General features: G+C 39.8%; 1 protein-coding gene across 5 annotated transcripts in view; it reads right to left on the minus strand.

Annotated features, from left to right (window-relative positions):
* CDC7 (cell division cycle 7) overlaps nucleotides 1–8984 on the minus strand; it is a 25284-nt gene extending 16300 nt beyond the window's left edge. Inside the window, exons 1-3 of one of the 5 annotated variants that reach the window (XM_008690606.2) lie at nucleotides 8865–8984; nucleotides 7953–8147; nucleotides 159–242 (exon numbers count right to left, since the gene is read on the minus strand). In XM_008690606.2, coding sequence (XP_008688828.2) covers nucleotides 159–242; nucleotides 7953–8067 — 199 coding nt within the window. In that variant the 5' untranslated portion in view covers nucleotides 8068–8147; nucleotides 8865–8984. Of the gene's footprint in view, nucleotides 1–158; nucleotides 243–7952 lie in introns of all 5 variants that reach the window. The other 4 variants (XM_040627046.1, XM_040627047.1, XM_040627049.1 and 1 more) reach the window with 4 other exon arrangements.
* Between the last annotated feature and the right edge of the window lie 7190 nt (nucleotides 8985–16174).

A 16174-nucleotide genomic window follows, 5' to 3' on the forward strand; every position in this document is an offset into this window, starting at 1 on the left:
CTTTCCAGGGAAAAAAGAAAACCTAGTGTCAGTAATACAATCATGGTTTTCATATTTTAAAAAGGATATACTTCTCAATAGGAAATAGTAATGAAAATCAGGATTATACAAAGGAAAATGTAAGGAAAAGAAACTTATAAAGTAGATCTCTAAGTTACCTTCTCCAATTTTGTCCTTAATCTTAAACAAATTACCAAGCTGTGGTACAGCTTCATAAAGCTTCTCGATATCTTTTTTAACACCTATCAAGGAAGAAGAATTTATAGTTATAATTAATGAGTATATTTTATACTTTAAGTTAAAATAAACTCAATGAAATAAATTCTAACAAGAATAATTACAAATTAAAAAATAGCTATGATAAATCTTAAAATCATCACAAAAATATTTAAAGCCCCGTTAGATTGCTCTAACACACACACACCTCTTGAACAAACAGCTAAAACTGGTAAGTTCCAGAATCGCACAAATTCTTACTACTCTGGAATTACATACTAGCAGATACACTGTCACTAAATAGAGTACAACACAATAAAGAAGCTAAATTTAAAAAATAACTAAACAATTTGTCCTGTGATCACTAGATGGCATGACAAGGACACAACGTAATCTTCTTGAAAACTATTTCTCTCCCCCAAAGTCACAAAATCTTACAGGCTTGGAAAGTTTTATATATTGAATATTCATAGCGTACCTTCAGAGAGACAAGTCTACTAAAGCTCTCAGGAATGTTAGAAATATTTTTAAAGACTTGTCCCAATTATCAAGAGTATCCTCTGCCCTTGAAAGCAAGTATGTTGCTACTTTTAAATGAATGTAAGTTCTTTACAAAAACATGCACGGTTAACATAGGGAGAGGCAGTAATGCCAGTTGTGACAAACTACTGGATATAAAACTACATGCTTAAGAGCCATCGGATTTTATTACAATATCCAAGCCAACCATCAGCTACTTTCTCAGTTACAGTAATAATCTGAATAGTGTATACAACGGTTTAAGACATTTTCAAACTGTTTTCACATGTATTATCTTTTCAGATCTTCACAATAGCACTCAGATATTGGCAGAACAGGAATCATCCTGATTTTAGGTAAGAAAACCCTACTCAGGGAAGTGAAATCATTTGTCCATTTAACAAACACTGTATTTTTAAAAATGTTCAGCAATGGGTAAGTTTTAAAAAAATTAACAAATCTGGTGCAGCCTCTGTTGTCTAGGAGCTCAGCTAGTGGAAAAGACAGATTGTAAAAGCTCACTCTGAATACAAGAGAGTAATTGTAATAATACAGGAATGCATACATTACTAGATAGGAGGGGGGGGGCCACGAGCATATCTGACGGTACCAGGAAGCTTCAGATGACAGTCAAGCTGTATTTTGAAGCACTCACCAAGTAGAGAAAGTGGATGAAGTATTTTAGGAAGAAGGAACTATGTATGTAAAGACATGGAAAAGGAAAAAGATTATTTTGGGGGAGAGGTGGGTGAGGGAAGTAATGAAATTCAATGTGGCTGAAGAAGGAAAAGACAGAGAATGCAAGTGAAAGCAGTGGAAAATTTTTAAGCAGGAAGATGATACACAGAGGACGAATTTGAGGGGGAGGAAGAACAACATTAAGAGAACATTTCAGAAACTAGGGGTGCCTGGGTGGCTCAGTTGGTTAAATGGCTTCCTTTGGCTCAGGTCATGATCTGGGGGTCCTGCGATCAGACTAAGCCCCTTATCAGGCTCCCTGCTTAGCGGGGAGTCTGCTTCTCCCTCTCCCTCTCCCTCTGACCCTTCCCCCTGCTTTTGCTCTCTAATGAATTAAAAAAAAAAAAAAAAAAAAAAAAGCTGGAACTACAAAACAGACCAAGATCTAGACCAGTATTCTTTCTACTGTATCAATCCATATAAGGATTACTTTCCCATCTACTTCATTGGTGAAATGGAGAAGCTTCACGGGTTTCAATACAAGAGGCAAGAATATAACCATAATTATGCATACCAGTTTTGTAGATGGGAGGCCTAAATTAAAATCCTGGCTCCAATATTTAACAGGCAGTATGACCTTCCTCGAGCACACAACTTATTGCTTTGAGCCTTTGTCTCCCCATCTACAGAAAAGGGGTAATAATTGTACCCATGCCACTGAGATACTGTGAGAATTAAATGAAATAATATACATAAGAGAAACTTCTAACACAATGCCTGACACATAGTAAATATTAAATAAAAGACAGTGGTAATTCTTACTGTTGTAGTTATTGTTATTATTTCTTTAGCACTTGTGCTTTTATTATTCCCTCTACTTGAAATATTTTCCCATATAATTTCATGTGGCTGGCTGAATGGTCAGTTTTCTCTGACACCCTATTTAAAATAGCATTCCTCTCATTACTCACATTACCCTGCTTATTGTCTTGAGAGTACTTATCCACTATAAAATCATACTGTTTATCTGTCTGTTTGCTGTCTGCCTCCTCCCACTAGAATATAAGCTTCACCAGCACAGTTCCCTATTTGTATAATTTACCATAGTACTTTCAGCTCCTAGTTAGAAGTACCTGGCATGTTTGTTCAATGAATGAATGATTACTATCATTAAGGGCATTCAGAGATAGCTGTAGGAAAAAAAAAGCAAAAGTTCAGAAGTTACAAAAGAGTGAAGCCAAAGGCAGTAGCAGCTACCTCACTATCAGCTACCACACTACTCCACTCTCAAAACCAAAACCAAGGCCTGGGGGAAAGCCAGCTTTCTAGCAGTCATAATTGCCACAGTCAATTACAATCTTTCCTAATGAGTGTCAATTCCAACCAGTTTCCAATTCCAATGTCACAGGAAAGGTACCATGAAAGGTACTAAAATGATATGTTCAATTTTATATTACACTTCCTTGATTCTGAAACACAATTTTTAAAAGTCTGAAATTGGGATGCAACCTACGATTACTGACAGCCAGCATCAAAACTTACAGAACAGGTACCAGCACCTTAAGGAAAATCCAAGAAATCATAAAGGAGCATTCACATTTAACCCTTAAGAGCAAATGGTTGTAGGGAGAAGTGGTAAAGGTGGTGAAGGAGAAATCAAATGTAGGCCAACTACACATAACTGGGCTCTTACGAGTCCATTAACAACAGCTTTAAAAAAATAAACTCTTCAAAGAAATTCTGCATCACTAATGTACACAGAACAATATTGTGAGGGGGAAAAATAGGATGTCAGTGAGTCTGAGTACTAAAATTGACTCGGAAGAGAAAGATGCGAAATGTTTGTTTTCCTTTTTAATTATGTACCAGAGATATACAATTATTTGTCTAATGAGATCTAAAAAATCTTTCAGAAAGTATAAAATAAAAAATTCTAGGTGATAAGAAAGCACTGTGTCATAGTATAACTGGTGTCACAGTATAACTGGTAGCATTTCTGAGCAGTACATGAAATGGTGTATCTAACAACCGATGGTATTTATATATGATGAAATGTTAGGAAGCCTGTTTGTAGTCTTTTTATTACTAAACGTATTAAAGTGTTCGTGTGCATTTTTTGTTATATGTGTATATATGATTAATAACACCAAAAGCTTTGTAGTAATAGGACAAAGAGTTGTGCTGTCTAATAGTTTCATGTCACTATTTAAATTTAAGTTAAAATTTTTAAATTTCCTCAGTCACACTAGCCACAGGTGACAACATAGAGACGTTTCCATGATCAGAGAAGGTACTACTGGAGTGTTAATACAGAAGAAAGCCTAGATTCAACTCTTATCACTAAACCACGTTATAGTCCAGTTTCTTACCCTGCAAATCAAAGGGGTCAGATTAGATGGACTTTACTTCCAAGTCTATGAGTTCCATATTTTGGAACTTCCCTCTATAGTAGCATGAGCTGGCACTCAGTAGTAGAGATGCTGGCTGACTACAGAAATCACCAGGGAGAAAATATATGTGATAAGGAACTACGGTAACGCATAGCCATGTGAATGACTAAGCTCAACGTGCTCCCATACCACCCACTACGAACTTGCTATGTACTTACCTGTTTTTACAAAACTCAAAATATGCTTACTTTCCTGTCACTACACAACAACTCTGACATTTTCAAACAGTAAAACTTTCTGACAACCAAACTGATGCAAAATCCTTAATTCTAAAGTGGAAATGAGAGTAAACAGCAGAAGAGAACATTAATGTTAAACCATGGAAACTACTACTAAAGGCAGAGCTGAATGACTATATACTTTGAGGATTAGGGCAAGACCATGAAAAGTCTACAAACCAAAAAATTATTTAAATGCCCATATTTTAAACATAAAGGTTTAGGCTTCTGTTTTGAAATTTTTAATAAATTTTTTTTTCCTGCTACATGATATATCCAAGTGGCTTTAATACAGAGAGAACCTCCTTAACAGTATATACTCACTGTTTTCATCATTGCTGGCCTGTATAATCTATTTGTAACATAGCCAGAGTGATCCTATGAAAGCTAAGTCACCATGTCACTATTCTGCTCAAATCCACTAATCACAACTTGCTTCACGTAAAAGCCAAGGAACTACCTCCTCTCCTCACACCTCTCTGCCATCACTCCCACAACCCTCCAGCTTCCAGTCACAAGGACCTCCTTGCTACTCCTACCTGCTAGGCACACTCCCATCTATGGGCCTTCCCCCTTGCTGTTTCCTCTGCCAGGAATGCTCTCCCCCAGATAGCTACATAGCTCACTCCTTTACCACCTTCAAGTCTTAGTTCAAATGTTATCACATTGAAGTCTTCTCTGACCAATTACACTTTTTAAAATCACAATCTCCTCCTCTAACACTTCCTATCTTCACTTCCCTTCTATATATTCTTCACAGTACTAACCACTTTTGAATATTTCTTTTATTGTCTATCTTTCCCCTAGACTGAGGGCATTGATTTTTGTTTTATGCACGGATTTATCCTAGCACCTAGAGAAGTAACTGCACACAATAAACATTTAATATTCATCATATAAATGAAATGTTTTCAATTACTTACCAAGGAGTAAAACTGACAACCTAGGAATACATGTGATGGTTATTCTGGAGCTTCATGTACTGCCTGACTTGTATCTTTTAAACTAGGAAGATTATACAATTTAGCCCAAACTGAGGCACTCTTGAGAGTGAAAAGGGGCGCTAATAATAATGACATTGTGACAACAGGCATAAACTGGATCTGTGCCAGGCAAATCATACAGCACCTATAACCCATTTTAGTAGTATGAGTAGCTAAGAGCATCCACATAACAGACCAAACCACGGTACAGTTCAACAATACAGAGGAAAATAAACATTTGATACAATATTATGCTCAGTACTTTGTTCACTGGAGCATTTTTCTTAATAGGTAAAAATGGAAAACAATATAAAGGTTCAATAAAAAGTAATTAAATTATAGCATACTATGCAATGAAACACTGGGCAGTCAATTTAAATCAAGCTATAGATTTAATTACATAAGAAATGTTCAAGTTACATATTGCTAAGTAAAAAAATAAAGATCAGAAATAAATTGGTTACAATCCTAATTTAGTTTTTTTTTTCCTTAAATGTACTTCTGCATGCACAGGAAGGCTAAAGGACTAACAAAATGTCAACAGTGCCACTATTTGTATAGTGGGATACTATTTCCTTATTTTGGCTTTCTATATTTTCTAAATTTTCTTCAATAAGGATGTATAATTTTTATTAAAAAAAAGCTATAAAAAGCTGACAAATGTCCCAAAACAAAGGATGCTGTTATTCATCCATTACGCTAAGTATTTTCTTTCTATCCTTGCATTAAGCCATTCACTGGGGATGCCTGAGTGGCTCAGGGGCACCTGGCCATCTGTCTTCGGCTCAGGTCATGATCCTGGGGTCCTGGGATGGAGCCCCAAGTCCAGCTCCCTGCTCCGTGGGGAGTCTGCTTCTCCCTTTGCCCCTCCCCTACTTGTGCTCTCTCTATTTGATGAATAAATACAATCTTTAAAAGAAAATAGATAAACCATTCATTCAAGTATTTTCAAGCACCTAGTATGTGCTAGACACTATTATGTTCTGGGAATACAAAGATATATAAAAAGTTCCCACCATTCAAAAGTTATTCCATCAAGGGAAAGTAAATTATATTAGATCATGAGACAGTTATGGGCCTGGATCTCATCAGCTTTACTCCTGACTGAAGTTGTTTTTGATATAATCTTAGCTTTTACTAAAAGTCATTAGAAAAAAGGTATGACTAAAATTTTGGCATGTTTTATGAATCATCAAAGGTTTTGCTTATAAGGTTCCATGTTTTGATACATAAAAGCCACAAAACTTTACAAATTTAGAATAAAATTCATCTCACTCTTTATTTCCCAGATTTTCAGAAGAATACTAGAACAGTAGCTTTCACTTGAACATATTACTAGAACCAAGTCAGATTCATCTGTTCATACACTCTGAGGAGATACTGCCTCAAGGAGCTTACAGTATAACTGAAAAGACAAAATAGAGTGCTAAAAAATACTAAAATGATACTACAATAACTCTGTTATTGTATTATGTGTCCAATGACATAACGAGAAAGCTGAATTGTGAAGAACAGGAAAAATGTAAGAGGGACAGCATCCATGAAACTGGATGAAGTGGCATTTTAAGATTTTTCTAGTAGCAGTGTACCAGATGAACTGAAGGATGGAAAAGAAGTGAAAGCAGGCAGTTTAGGTAAGAAACTTCATTGCAATTCAGGAGCAAGCTGTAAGCGAATGAATTACTGTAGTGGAAGTGGGAATGGAAAGAAGCAATGCCATACGTATTTAAAAGAAGATAAAGTGGGGTAAACGGATATGGGGAGCAAATACAAATCACAAGTGAACACATCTTAAAAGTTTTAAGCATAGGTAACTGGAATAACAATGGCTTTCGTCACCAAAAATAGGGACATCAGAAAAGGTACTCACATTTTGACACCAAAGAAGAGGTTAGTTTCAGTCAAAAAGCAAAAGATGTGATGTCATTCTTCTAGAGTGTTGTTAAAGTCTATTTTGTAGTGGGTAAGTATATATCATGGATAGAAGGTTAAAATTAATATCTTTTGGACAAGCATTCAATATGCTTAAAACAAAGATGGAAAAGATTTCGTTACCTTTTAGGAAAAAAAATGGTCAACTGGAACTACCCTATTTAACAAATATTTATTAAATGCCTATTATGTCCCAGACACTGCTAGAGCAGGAATGACGGTGCGCATTTCAGTGTACAAGACCAGGTACTGGGGCGCCTGCGTGGCTCAGCTGGTTAAGCGGCTGCCTTCAGCTCAGGTCATGATCCTGATCCCAGGGTCCTGGGATGGAGCCCTGCATCGGGTTCCTTGCTCAGCCAGGAGTCTGCTTCTCCCTCTGCCCCTTCTTCCCTACTCATGCTCCCTCCCTCTCTCTATCTCAAATAAATAAATAAAATCTTAAAAAAAAAAAAAAATCAGGTATTGTTTGTTCCTCTCCTTCTCAATTCAGGGTCTGGGTTAGGGTCAAACAACACTTTGTGATGTACACAGAGATGGAGTGCTTTACTATAGCTACGACCATTTACTTTTGTCAGTAAATTCTGCTTTTCAATATTTTAACTGAAAATCCCTCCAATGTTGACTTCTAAATCCAAGTTTAATGCAATACAGTGAGGAGAGATAAGAACATAGAACTAGGAGAAGAGAAATTCTGGTTTGGGTATCAACAAACTGTGTTCCTGAATAACCACCAATACTTAGACCTTAGCAACTTCATATGTAAAATGACATGGATGGACTATAATCCTAAATAGCAATCCAATCCTAAATCTAGATCTTAGGATGCTTTACTGATTTGTAAAATGCTCCCAGATAAACATACAACTCACTTTACCATTCGGGAAGTTCCTTTTTAAAAAAATAATCGAAATCACAGAGTTGTTGCCTGCACATCCTTGGAATTAAACAACACATACCTGGTAGTTTAAAATTCTGCTCATGCTTTTTTAACGAGCCATCCGCCTGAACCTGGTCACGCTGGGGAGAAAAAGCCATTGGTTCATCCATCTGAATCCCCAAAGACGCCTCCATCACAAAACAACTGGGATGCAAAATGCCAGCTAAGGGGTCATGTCCACAGGGGGAACAAAGCAGCTGTGAAAATTAGAATACTGGAGAAGATAAGTTTAAATCACTCACTGAACCAAGCACTAAAAAATGTCACTGTACCCAAAGGGGCAAACATTTAAAAGTGCACCATATGTCTAAATCCCCAAAGGTGGGGAACCTGTGGGCCATTTCTAAGGATTCCATTTACTCCACTTTCACCTTCCAGAAACACAGGCAGGGGAACGAGGGGGAAATGTCTTAGGGGAGCCTCCTCGGCGGCCAGCGGCGGCGGAAAGGGTGTTGGTGGGAACTGGGGTGGCAGCCGACCCTGACACCCGTCAGCTGGAGAATGGGGGAGCAGGAACGGGTGGGGTAGGCCTTGTGGGGAGAGCGGTTTGACCTGAGGGACAGGAATGAGGGAGGAAATCGTTTGACTACTCAAAGGGAGCGCCAGGAGGCTCGTACAAGGCCCCGTGCAAGCTGATGGGGAACTGATCCGATACAGGCCACGAGCGCCGGGGAAAGAAAGAGAAAAGGGAATGAATGGGATCCTTCTAGGAGCACCGGCCGCGAGCTCCGCGGGGAAGGACCTTCCTCCTATAGACCCTGGAGCGAACGGGATGCTTAGTGCGCAGGCGCAGGACTTTCCCGCCGTGGGTCTGCGGGATCCGAAAGGGGTAGGGGAGTTACTGCGCTGCGACAAGACCGAAGTCACGATCCGGAATTCGTTTCTAATCCCTCACAATCCCGCGCCACGGAACAAACCGTCGGAAACTCACAGTTTAAAGGAATACGACCTCTGTGGCTCCCCAGATGCCTGGGTTGCCGCCTCCAAGGGCTCCCCACCTAGCGAGTCTGCCAAAAGCGCCTGCGCAACACTTCCCGCCTCGCTGCTTCTAGTTGCTCATGCGCACTGTAAAGCCCTCGGAGTCGCGGAATTGGCTACTGGGCGCTTGCGCAAGAGGGTTGGGTTTCTCCCGGCAGGCGGTGGTTGGCTGAAAGAACAGTTACAGAAATAAAGCCCGGGAATAATTCTTTGCTTAAAAAAAAAAAAAGTATACGTGTGTGTGTGTGTGTGTGTGTGTGTGTGTGTGTATAGAACCGTAAGGTTGTGTGTGTGTGTGTGTGTATAGAACCGTAAGGTTGTGTGTGTGTGTATAGAACCGTAAGGTTAAGGATCCAGCACTATTTTCAGGAAAGATAATTCAGAGACAGAAAGGTGTCAGGTTCTAGAAGTTCTAGCACACCCTGACATACCGTGGCCACAGAAGACACTGGGCACACTATGGGTAAAAGATGGTCACTTTCCTAACCCCCTGCTTTCCACTTTTTGTTGAGTGCCCTACTAAATTAAAAAATGCAACTGCTGGTGGTTTATGGTTTTGTCGCAGAAATGAGTCCAGTGACGTTCAAACATTCATTCACTCAGTGAATATTTACTGAGCCCATGTCTGTGAGGCAGGTTTCTAGAGGCTGGGGTTACACCTGTGAACACCACAGAAAAACATCAACCCTGTAGGAAGCAAAATTCCAGTAGGGAGACAACAAGAAAGAAATGAACAAATTTCTTCCAGATATTGATTAGTGCTCTGAAGGACATAAAGTGGAAGGATGTATTAGTGACTAGAAAGGAAGCACCATGATGGGAGCCAATAGGGAAAGAGAGTATCAGGCAAAGGATAGAGCAAGTGCAGAGGCAGGAATGAACTTGGTATGTTGGGAGAGGTAGTAAGGGGGAGTGTAAAGTCACAGAAAATCAGCATCTGACAGTCACTCTATGACCATGATAAACCAAAACAAAAATCAAAGTTACTTTTGTAATTATATATGTAACCTAATCTGAACATAGGCAAAACATAAGCATTGTCTGAGCCACAAAAATGAGCATTTTCCTATCCTCATTAATATGAGTGACTGCTGCTGTTTTACCAATTACAGTTTTAGCCTCAGTCCAGTAGCTAATACTCAGTAATTCTAGAGAATACTTATTAAAATTTCCAGTTATAAAATTCCTCCTGCCTCCTACAGCTTCCAATCCAGAGCAAAGCCCTTCTTCCTTGAACCCTTCCCTAAACCACCTAACAAGTACAAATTTTTAATACCCTTTTACTGAGATGCCCAAGGTTCTCCATGGTGTGTATTCTCACTTACTAAAACAATAAACCCAGCTTGTTCAACTATAGTTATATTCCCAGTGGTCTTAGATTGGTGGGCATTGACAATAATCAAGTCTGAGAGGCCTATTAGATATCCACATAATAATGTCAAATAAACACATGGATATATTGGTCTGAGTCAAGGCTAAAGACATAAAATTGGTAGTTATGAGTTTATACATGAAACCTAAAACCTTGGAACTACATGAAATTATCTAGGCAGACTATAGACAGAGGAGCTATGAGAACCTCTGACATTTCAAATTTGGGTAGAGGAAGAAGAGCTAGCAAGAGACTGAGAAGGAACAACCTGTGAGTTAAGAAGTTGATGTCATAGAAGTCAAGAGAAGAAAGTTTTACAGTTGAAAGGAAGTGGTCAACTATAGCAAATGCTGCATAGAAATCATGTAGTGAAGACAGAGAAATGACCAATGGATTTGGCAGCATAGCAATCATTAGAGTCTCTGGCAAAGAATAGTTTCAGGGTGTAGGGAGACAGAAAGACTGAAGTGCACCAAAGAACAAAAGATGAACAAGTGTGGACAAGTCTTAAGGTTTGGTTTCTTTGGTTGGTTTCTCGGAGTTCTTTTTGGTGGGGCGGAAGTGGGGGAATGAAGATCAGAGAAATAGGATGGTGGCTAGAGTGGGTTAAATAGAGCAAGGGAAGTTTTTTGTTAATGTTGTGTTGGCAAATAAATGCTTATATTATGGTGGAAATGATGTGGTACAGAGAGAAATTGTTGATGTTGGAGAAAAAGGGAATACCTAACCGGAATGAAATTATAGGGGAGCATGAAGGAATGGATCCGAAGCATAAGTGGGCCTTTGAAAAGAGCCTAGATAGAATAGAACGGAAAAAACAAAACAACCCCCCCCAAAATAATAATAATAACAATAACCACCACCACCACCACCACCAGCTAGATTCCCATCCTTTTAACAGGAGGGAAAAACAGAAGATGAATTCAGATGCAGATGGTTTGTGTATGGGTGGGAGGATAAAGTAGTTCCTACCAGATCACATGCATTTACTTAATAAAATGAGATGAGGTCTTCAGCTGAGAGTGAGGCAAAAAGCGGGTAAGAGGATGGAGGGGTGAGACGGCCAGAGATATATTCTGAGAGTGAGAAGTTGAACTGTGGAAAGATTGTGATATTGCCAGCTGGATTGGGTGCCTATTTTCAATTTAAAGTGAGTACAGATGGCGTGGTGGTATGATTTTTCTCAATTAACCTTCAGTCAAGAGAGGGCAGACATGGAAAAGAATGGTTGGATTTAACTGAGGATGAATATCACACAGAGGGTCAAGTGAGGGTGTTTATAAGGAAGTGATTGTAATGCTGCATCATGGAATCTTTGGGAAGCAAGAAGGAAAGGTTATAGGAAGGTGATAGATACTGATACATAGATTGACAGATCAATACATAGATAAAAAGTGCTGGGAACTACGGATTGAAAGTCTCTCTGTAATCTAAGAATTGGTATAATTGAAGAGTAAGGATGAGCTAAAAGTATGGAGCTGGTAGATGGTGCACAGAACGGTGAAAATTGGGATTTCAGAGAGAATAGCGTTCAAGAGGGTAGTTAACTTTCCTGGAGAAAAATATCTGTTTTGGTGCGAAAAGATTGTGTTATCCTGAGTCCAAAACCCATGCTCTGGCCACGGAGATTTCAGTTATTTTGCTTTATCCACTTTCTCCCCAAGCAGTAAGTAATATCCCCTCCTCCCAGTTCCATTCGTATTTTATGCGTGCTGCCATTTCAGCACACAGGCATAGGAAAGACATGAAGAATCTGGGCCCTACCACAGACCTACCGGATCAGACTCTTCAGTAAAACAGGCTCCCAGGTTATTTGTATGATCTCTAAAGCCTCAGAAGCACTGTTCTAGAACACTTGTTCTCAACCTTGCCTGCACATTAGAATCACCTGAGAAGCTGTTAAAATTCTGAAGCCCAGACTATCCTTCAGACCAATTACATCAGAATTTCTGGGGGTGGAATCCAAATATCAGATTCCTTTAAAGCTCTGCCATTTGACTCCAACGTGCAACAGGGTGAAAACCACTAATTTAGATTTGGTCATGTTACTCTGTAAAGCTTGTTATCATAATCCTTGCCAAAGTTATTTCCCCCATTTTAATCATATAATTACTTCTGTGGTCTTTAACCTCTCCTTTGTATCTTTTACATAAGTGCACAGTAATTCCTTATTTGAATGGCTGTATCTTGTGTCTCAAATTGTTGATAAGCTTTATACTAGGTGTGTAGCCCGCATGCCTTAATACTGAGTAAGAGACAGTCTCTATTTCAGAAATGTAAAATGGACAAAACACGTGCTTGGTTTTGCTGGAGGGATTGAGTTAGATAAAGTGAGATAAGACATGTAAAGTGCTTAGCCTAGTAAGCCTGAGTATGTTAGCTCATTTAATTTATAGTCGGGAGTTTTCCCTCTTTCCCTATGTCCTATCCCCAGTGCTGTCCACAAAGTAGAAACACAATAAGTGGCTATGGAATTAATGAACAATTAGAGTTTAAGTTTTATTAAAATTTTTTAAATTTTTTACTTTTTTTAGAGAGGGAGAGAGACAGAGAGTGAGGACGGAGGGGCAGAGGCAGAGGGAAAGAGGGAATCTTAAGCAGGCTCCATACCCAGCACAGAGCCTGATGCAGGACTTGATCTCACAACTCTGAGATCATGACCTGAGCCAAAATCAAGAATCGGACAGTCAACTGTCTGAGCCACCCAGGTGCCCCTAGAGTTTAGGTTTTAAATAACTGCATTTTTATCTCCAGGAGGAAATAGAAGATGGGTTGATTTAATGATTGTTGAATTTTACTTATAAAATTCAGTTTAATAATACAAATGGGCATATAATTGACATTTAATTATTAAGTAAAAATTTAATAATTGTTGACTTGTGGTTTGAATTCATAGTTGTTACTTAGGGGTGTTGGTAACCATGTAACACAAAGTTTTCTTTAGGGTCAGACCGGTGCCTTCACTATTTTTCCTTCACAGCATGTTTATTTGGCCTCCACAGGTGTGTGTGTGTGTCTCATTTTTATCTTTTGTGTGTATCTATGCATCCTCCAACGTTTGAAGGTTCCGTTTCTCCAGATATCCTAGCTCAGGATCCGTCCCTTTCCTAATTCATGGTTAACTCCTTATGAACCACCTACAAGTAAACTTATCATGTGCTGTTTTGTTTTGTAATTAACTATTGAACAATTTAATTCCTTATTAAATATACTTTCATGGTCTCTGAAGTACACTGCTCTTCTGTGCATTTCATGTTCCGACTTGACTTTGATCTTGTGCAGAAGGAACTTGCCTTATAAGGATCTCTTTTATTCTTCACAGCGCTTAATTCCATACTAGCCACAGGGTAGGTGTCTTACTAATGCTTTCTGCAGTCATCATCAACATGTACTGAGTTTTTTCAGTTTTTATTTTTATTCCAGTTTGTTAACATACAGTGTTATATTCGTTTACGATGTACAATGTATGCACTGAGTTTTTGATCCTATATAAATGAACTCATATTCTGAGGAAGGGAGTGTCTTTATCCAGTAGTAATGAAGGGTAGTCAGAAGAAAGGCAGGCAGGGACCAGGGAACCTAGTCACCCTAAGAGGAAACTGCCCTTAAAGGGACTTTATACCACCCTGGAAGGACACACCACCCTTTCCCACGTGATAGATAGATGACAACAACCTGACTGAGTGACAGGCACACAGAAGGTTAATCAGATTAAAACAGCCCTTCAAGCCCATAAAAACCCCTAGACTTAGAAGCTCCGGTGGCGACCGTCTCGGGTCCCCTCGCTCTTCAGGAGCTTTATACTGTCCCTTGATCCTCTTGCTCATTAAACTTTGCTTTGCTGCCCACCACTCTTCATCTGGTCTACCACTTTCATTCTTCAAAGAAGCAGTGGGACCAAGAACCGTGATCTCAAAAGAAAAAGAAATCCTGTAACAGTAGGTTGTTCTCTCTTTCCTCCACTTCCACAGGAGACAGTTAAGGATTACCAAGAAGGGGAAACAGAGAGTTGGGGACTGAGACTTAGAAGAGACAGAAGCAGAAACCATTGGAATAGGAATCTGGAGGTAGTTTTATTTCAAAAGCATGAGAAAGCTCTACAATGATTTTAGGCAACTGATATCAGAACAGGGCTTTTTACATAAATCCTTCTATGGTTCTAAGTTGTGTCTGAGAAAAGACAATGACTATGTAAAATAACTGTTTTGAATTCTTCATCTTCAAAGATAAGAGATAGGGAATGCAAAGAGAAAGTAAGAAAGAAAGCGGAAGTAGGAAAGGGAGTTAACCTGTGAAAGTGCAGACCACTGGGCTGGCTTTAATCTTATTATTCTAGATGTCCTGTAAGAAAGGGGAAAAGTAAATGGGGGAGGGGGTGAGGGCCCTTCAGAGGGGGACAACCGTGTTGGTAGGTCTTATCCACTGGAGAGAGAGGTGGAAGACTTGAGTGGAGAGAACTGAGCAGTGCTTCTAGAAACACCACTTCCCAGGCCCGGCAAGATGCCCATCCCTGTATCCCTGTTGACAGGAGCAGGGAGGGACCAGATGGGCTGGACTATGGGACAATGGGTGCCTCATCACTAAGAGGTGGTCTCCCCAGTGATTTGGCGCTACATAAGACACCCCCCTGGATGGGGCGCCTGGGTGGCACAGCGGTTAAGCATCTGCCTTCGGTTCAGGGCGTGATCCCGGCATTATGGGATCGAGCCCCACATCAGGCTCTTCCGCTATGAGCCTGCTTCTTCCTCTCCTACTCCCCCTGCTTGTGTCCCCTCTCTCGCTGGCTGTCTCTATCTCTGTCGAATAAATAAATAAAATCTTAAAAAAAAAAAAAAAGACACCCCCCTGGAATCCTTGCATAATTCCTGCCAGGATTAGAGGGGATGCAGAGAATGAATTTCCCACCATCTCAGCAGAATGATGTCCCAGAGGCAAATTAAATTGGATTCAGATAAATAAATGGAGTTTTTTGGACAGCCGAGTTGGAAGTCAAACTTGCTTGATGAGTTCACACAGTAGCAGATAAGTCAGGACTTATAATTCTATTCTTCATGTCCCAAAGCCTGTGCATTTTCCCTTGGAGAAGTAAGCAAGTTAGAGGGACAATTAAGCCATTGTTTACCTGGGCTGGGGCATGGGGTACGGTATGGCCCCAAGTCCTCCTATGTTTATATAGTTGTGTTAAAAATCTTTCCCTGTCAGCAGACCTCTTCTCACCCTCAACCCCTTAACACAGTTCCCTCTCAAAACCTTTTACTCCTGAGTGCTAAGTAAAGCAGAAATTTTTGACAAATAAGCAATCATTTAGGGCTGTCCTCCAAGGTGGCTAAGAGTGAATTCTATCATGTCGGAGTCACACAGTCTGGAAAAAGGAATGAACTTTATTGGGAAAAGTTATTAGCTAACGGTGACCAAGAGAAGCTATGGACCTCTTGTTACGAGTGAGATTGTGGGTCTGTGCTGAAACAAAGGTTATCCTGTCCTCTTGTTGTTCTCCTTATAGGGAACACGTGGGGACACTCGTAGTGGGATTCAAACTACTTGGGCATCAGGCAATCTGTGTTTAGATGCTAAGTGATTATAGACAACTTACTGGGAAAACCTGGTACCTAGCAGGTGGAGACCTCGGGGCTGGTGGAAATTTGAGTCGGGTGCAGCCTCTCCCTCTAGGAAAAGTAGGGAGTCCCTGTCAGTTGTAGAGTCAACTCAGAATAAGTTCCCAGCACAACTTTCAAAGAATTCTGTTCATCTTTCTTTCTCCTCATGGAGGCACCTACTAACAGGAAAAGTTATTGGAAGTCTTACCCCTTCCCACTTCTTCTTTTTTTTTTACCTCCACTATTAAGCGGAGGCACTCTCTCAGGAAATCTTCAAAGACAGATAACCTAGGA

Source organism: Ursus maritimus, unplaced genomic scaffold (assembly GCF_017311325.1).
Source record: "Ursus maritimus isolate PB19 unplaced genomic scaffold, ASM1731132v1 scaffold_12, whole genome shotgun sequence".
In the NCBI taxonomy this organism is placed as follows: domain Eukaryota; kingdom Metazoa; phylum Chordata; class Mammalia; order Carnivora; family Ursidae; genus Ursus; species Ursus maritimus.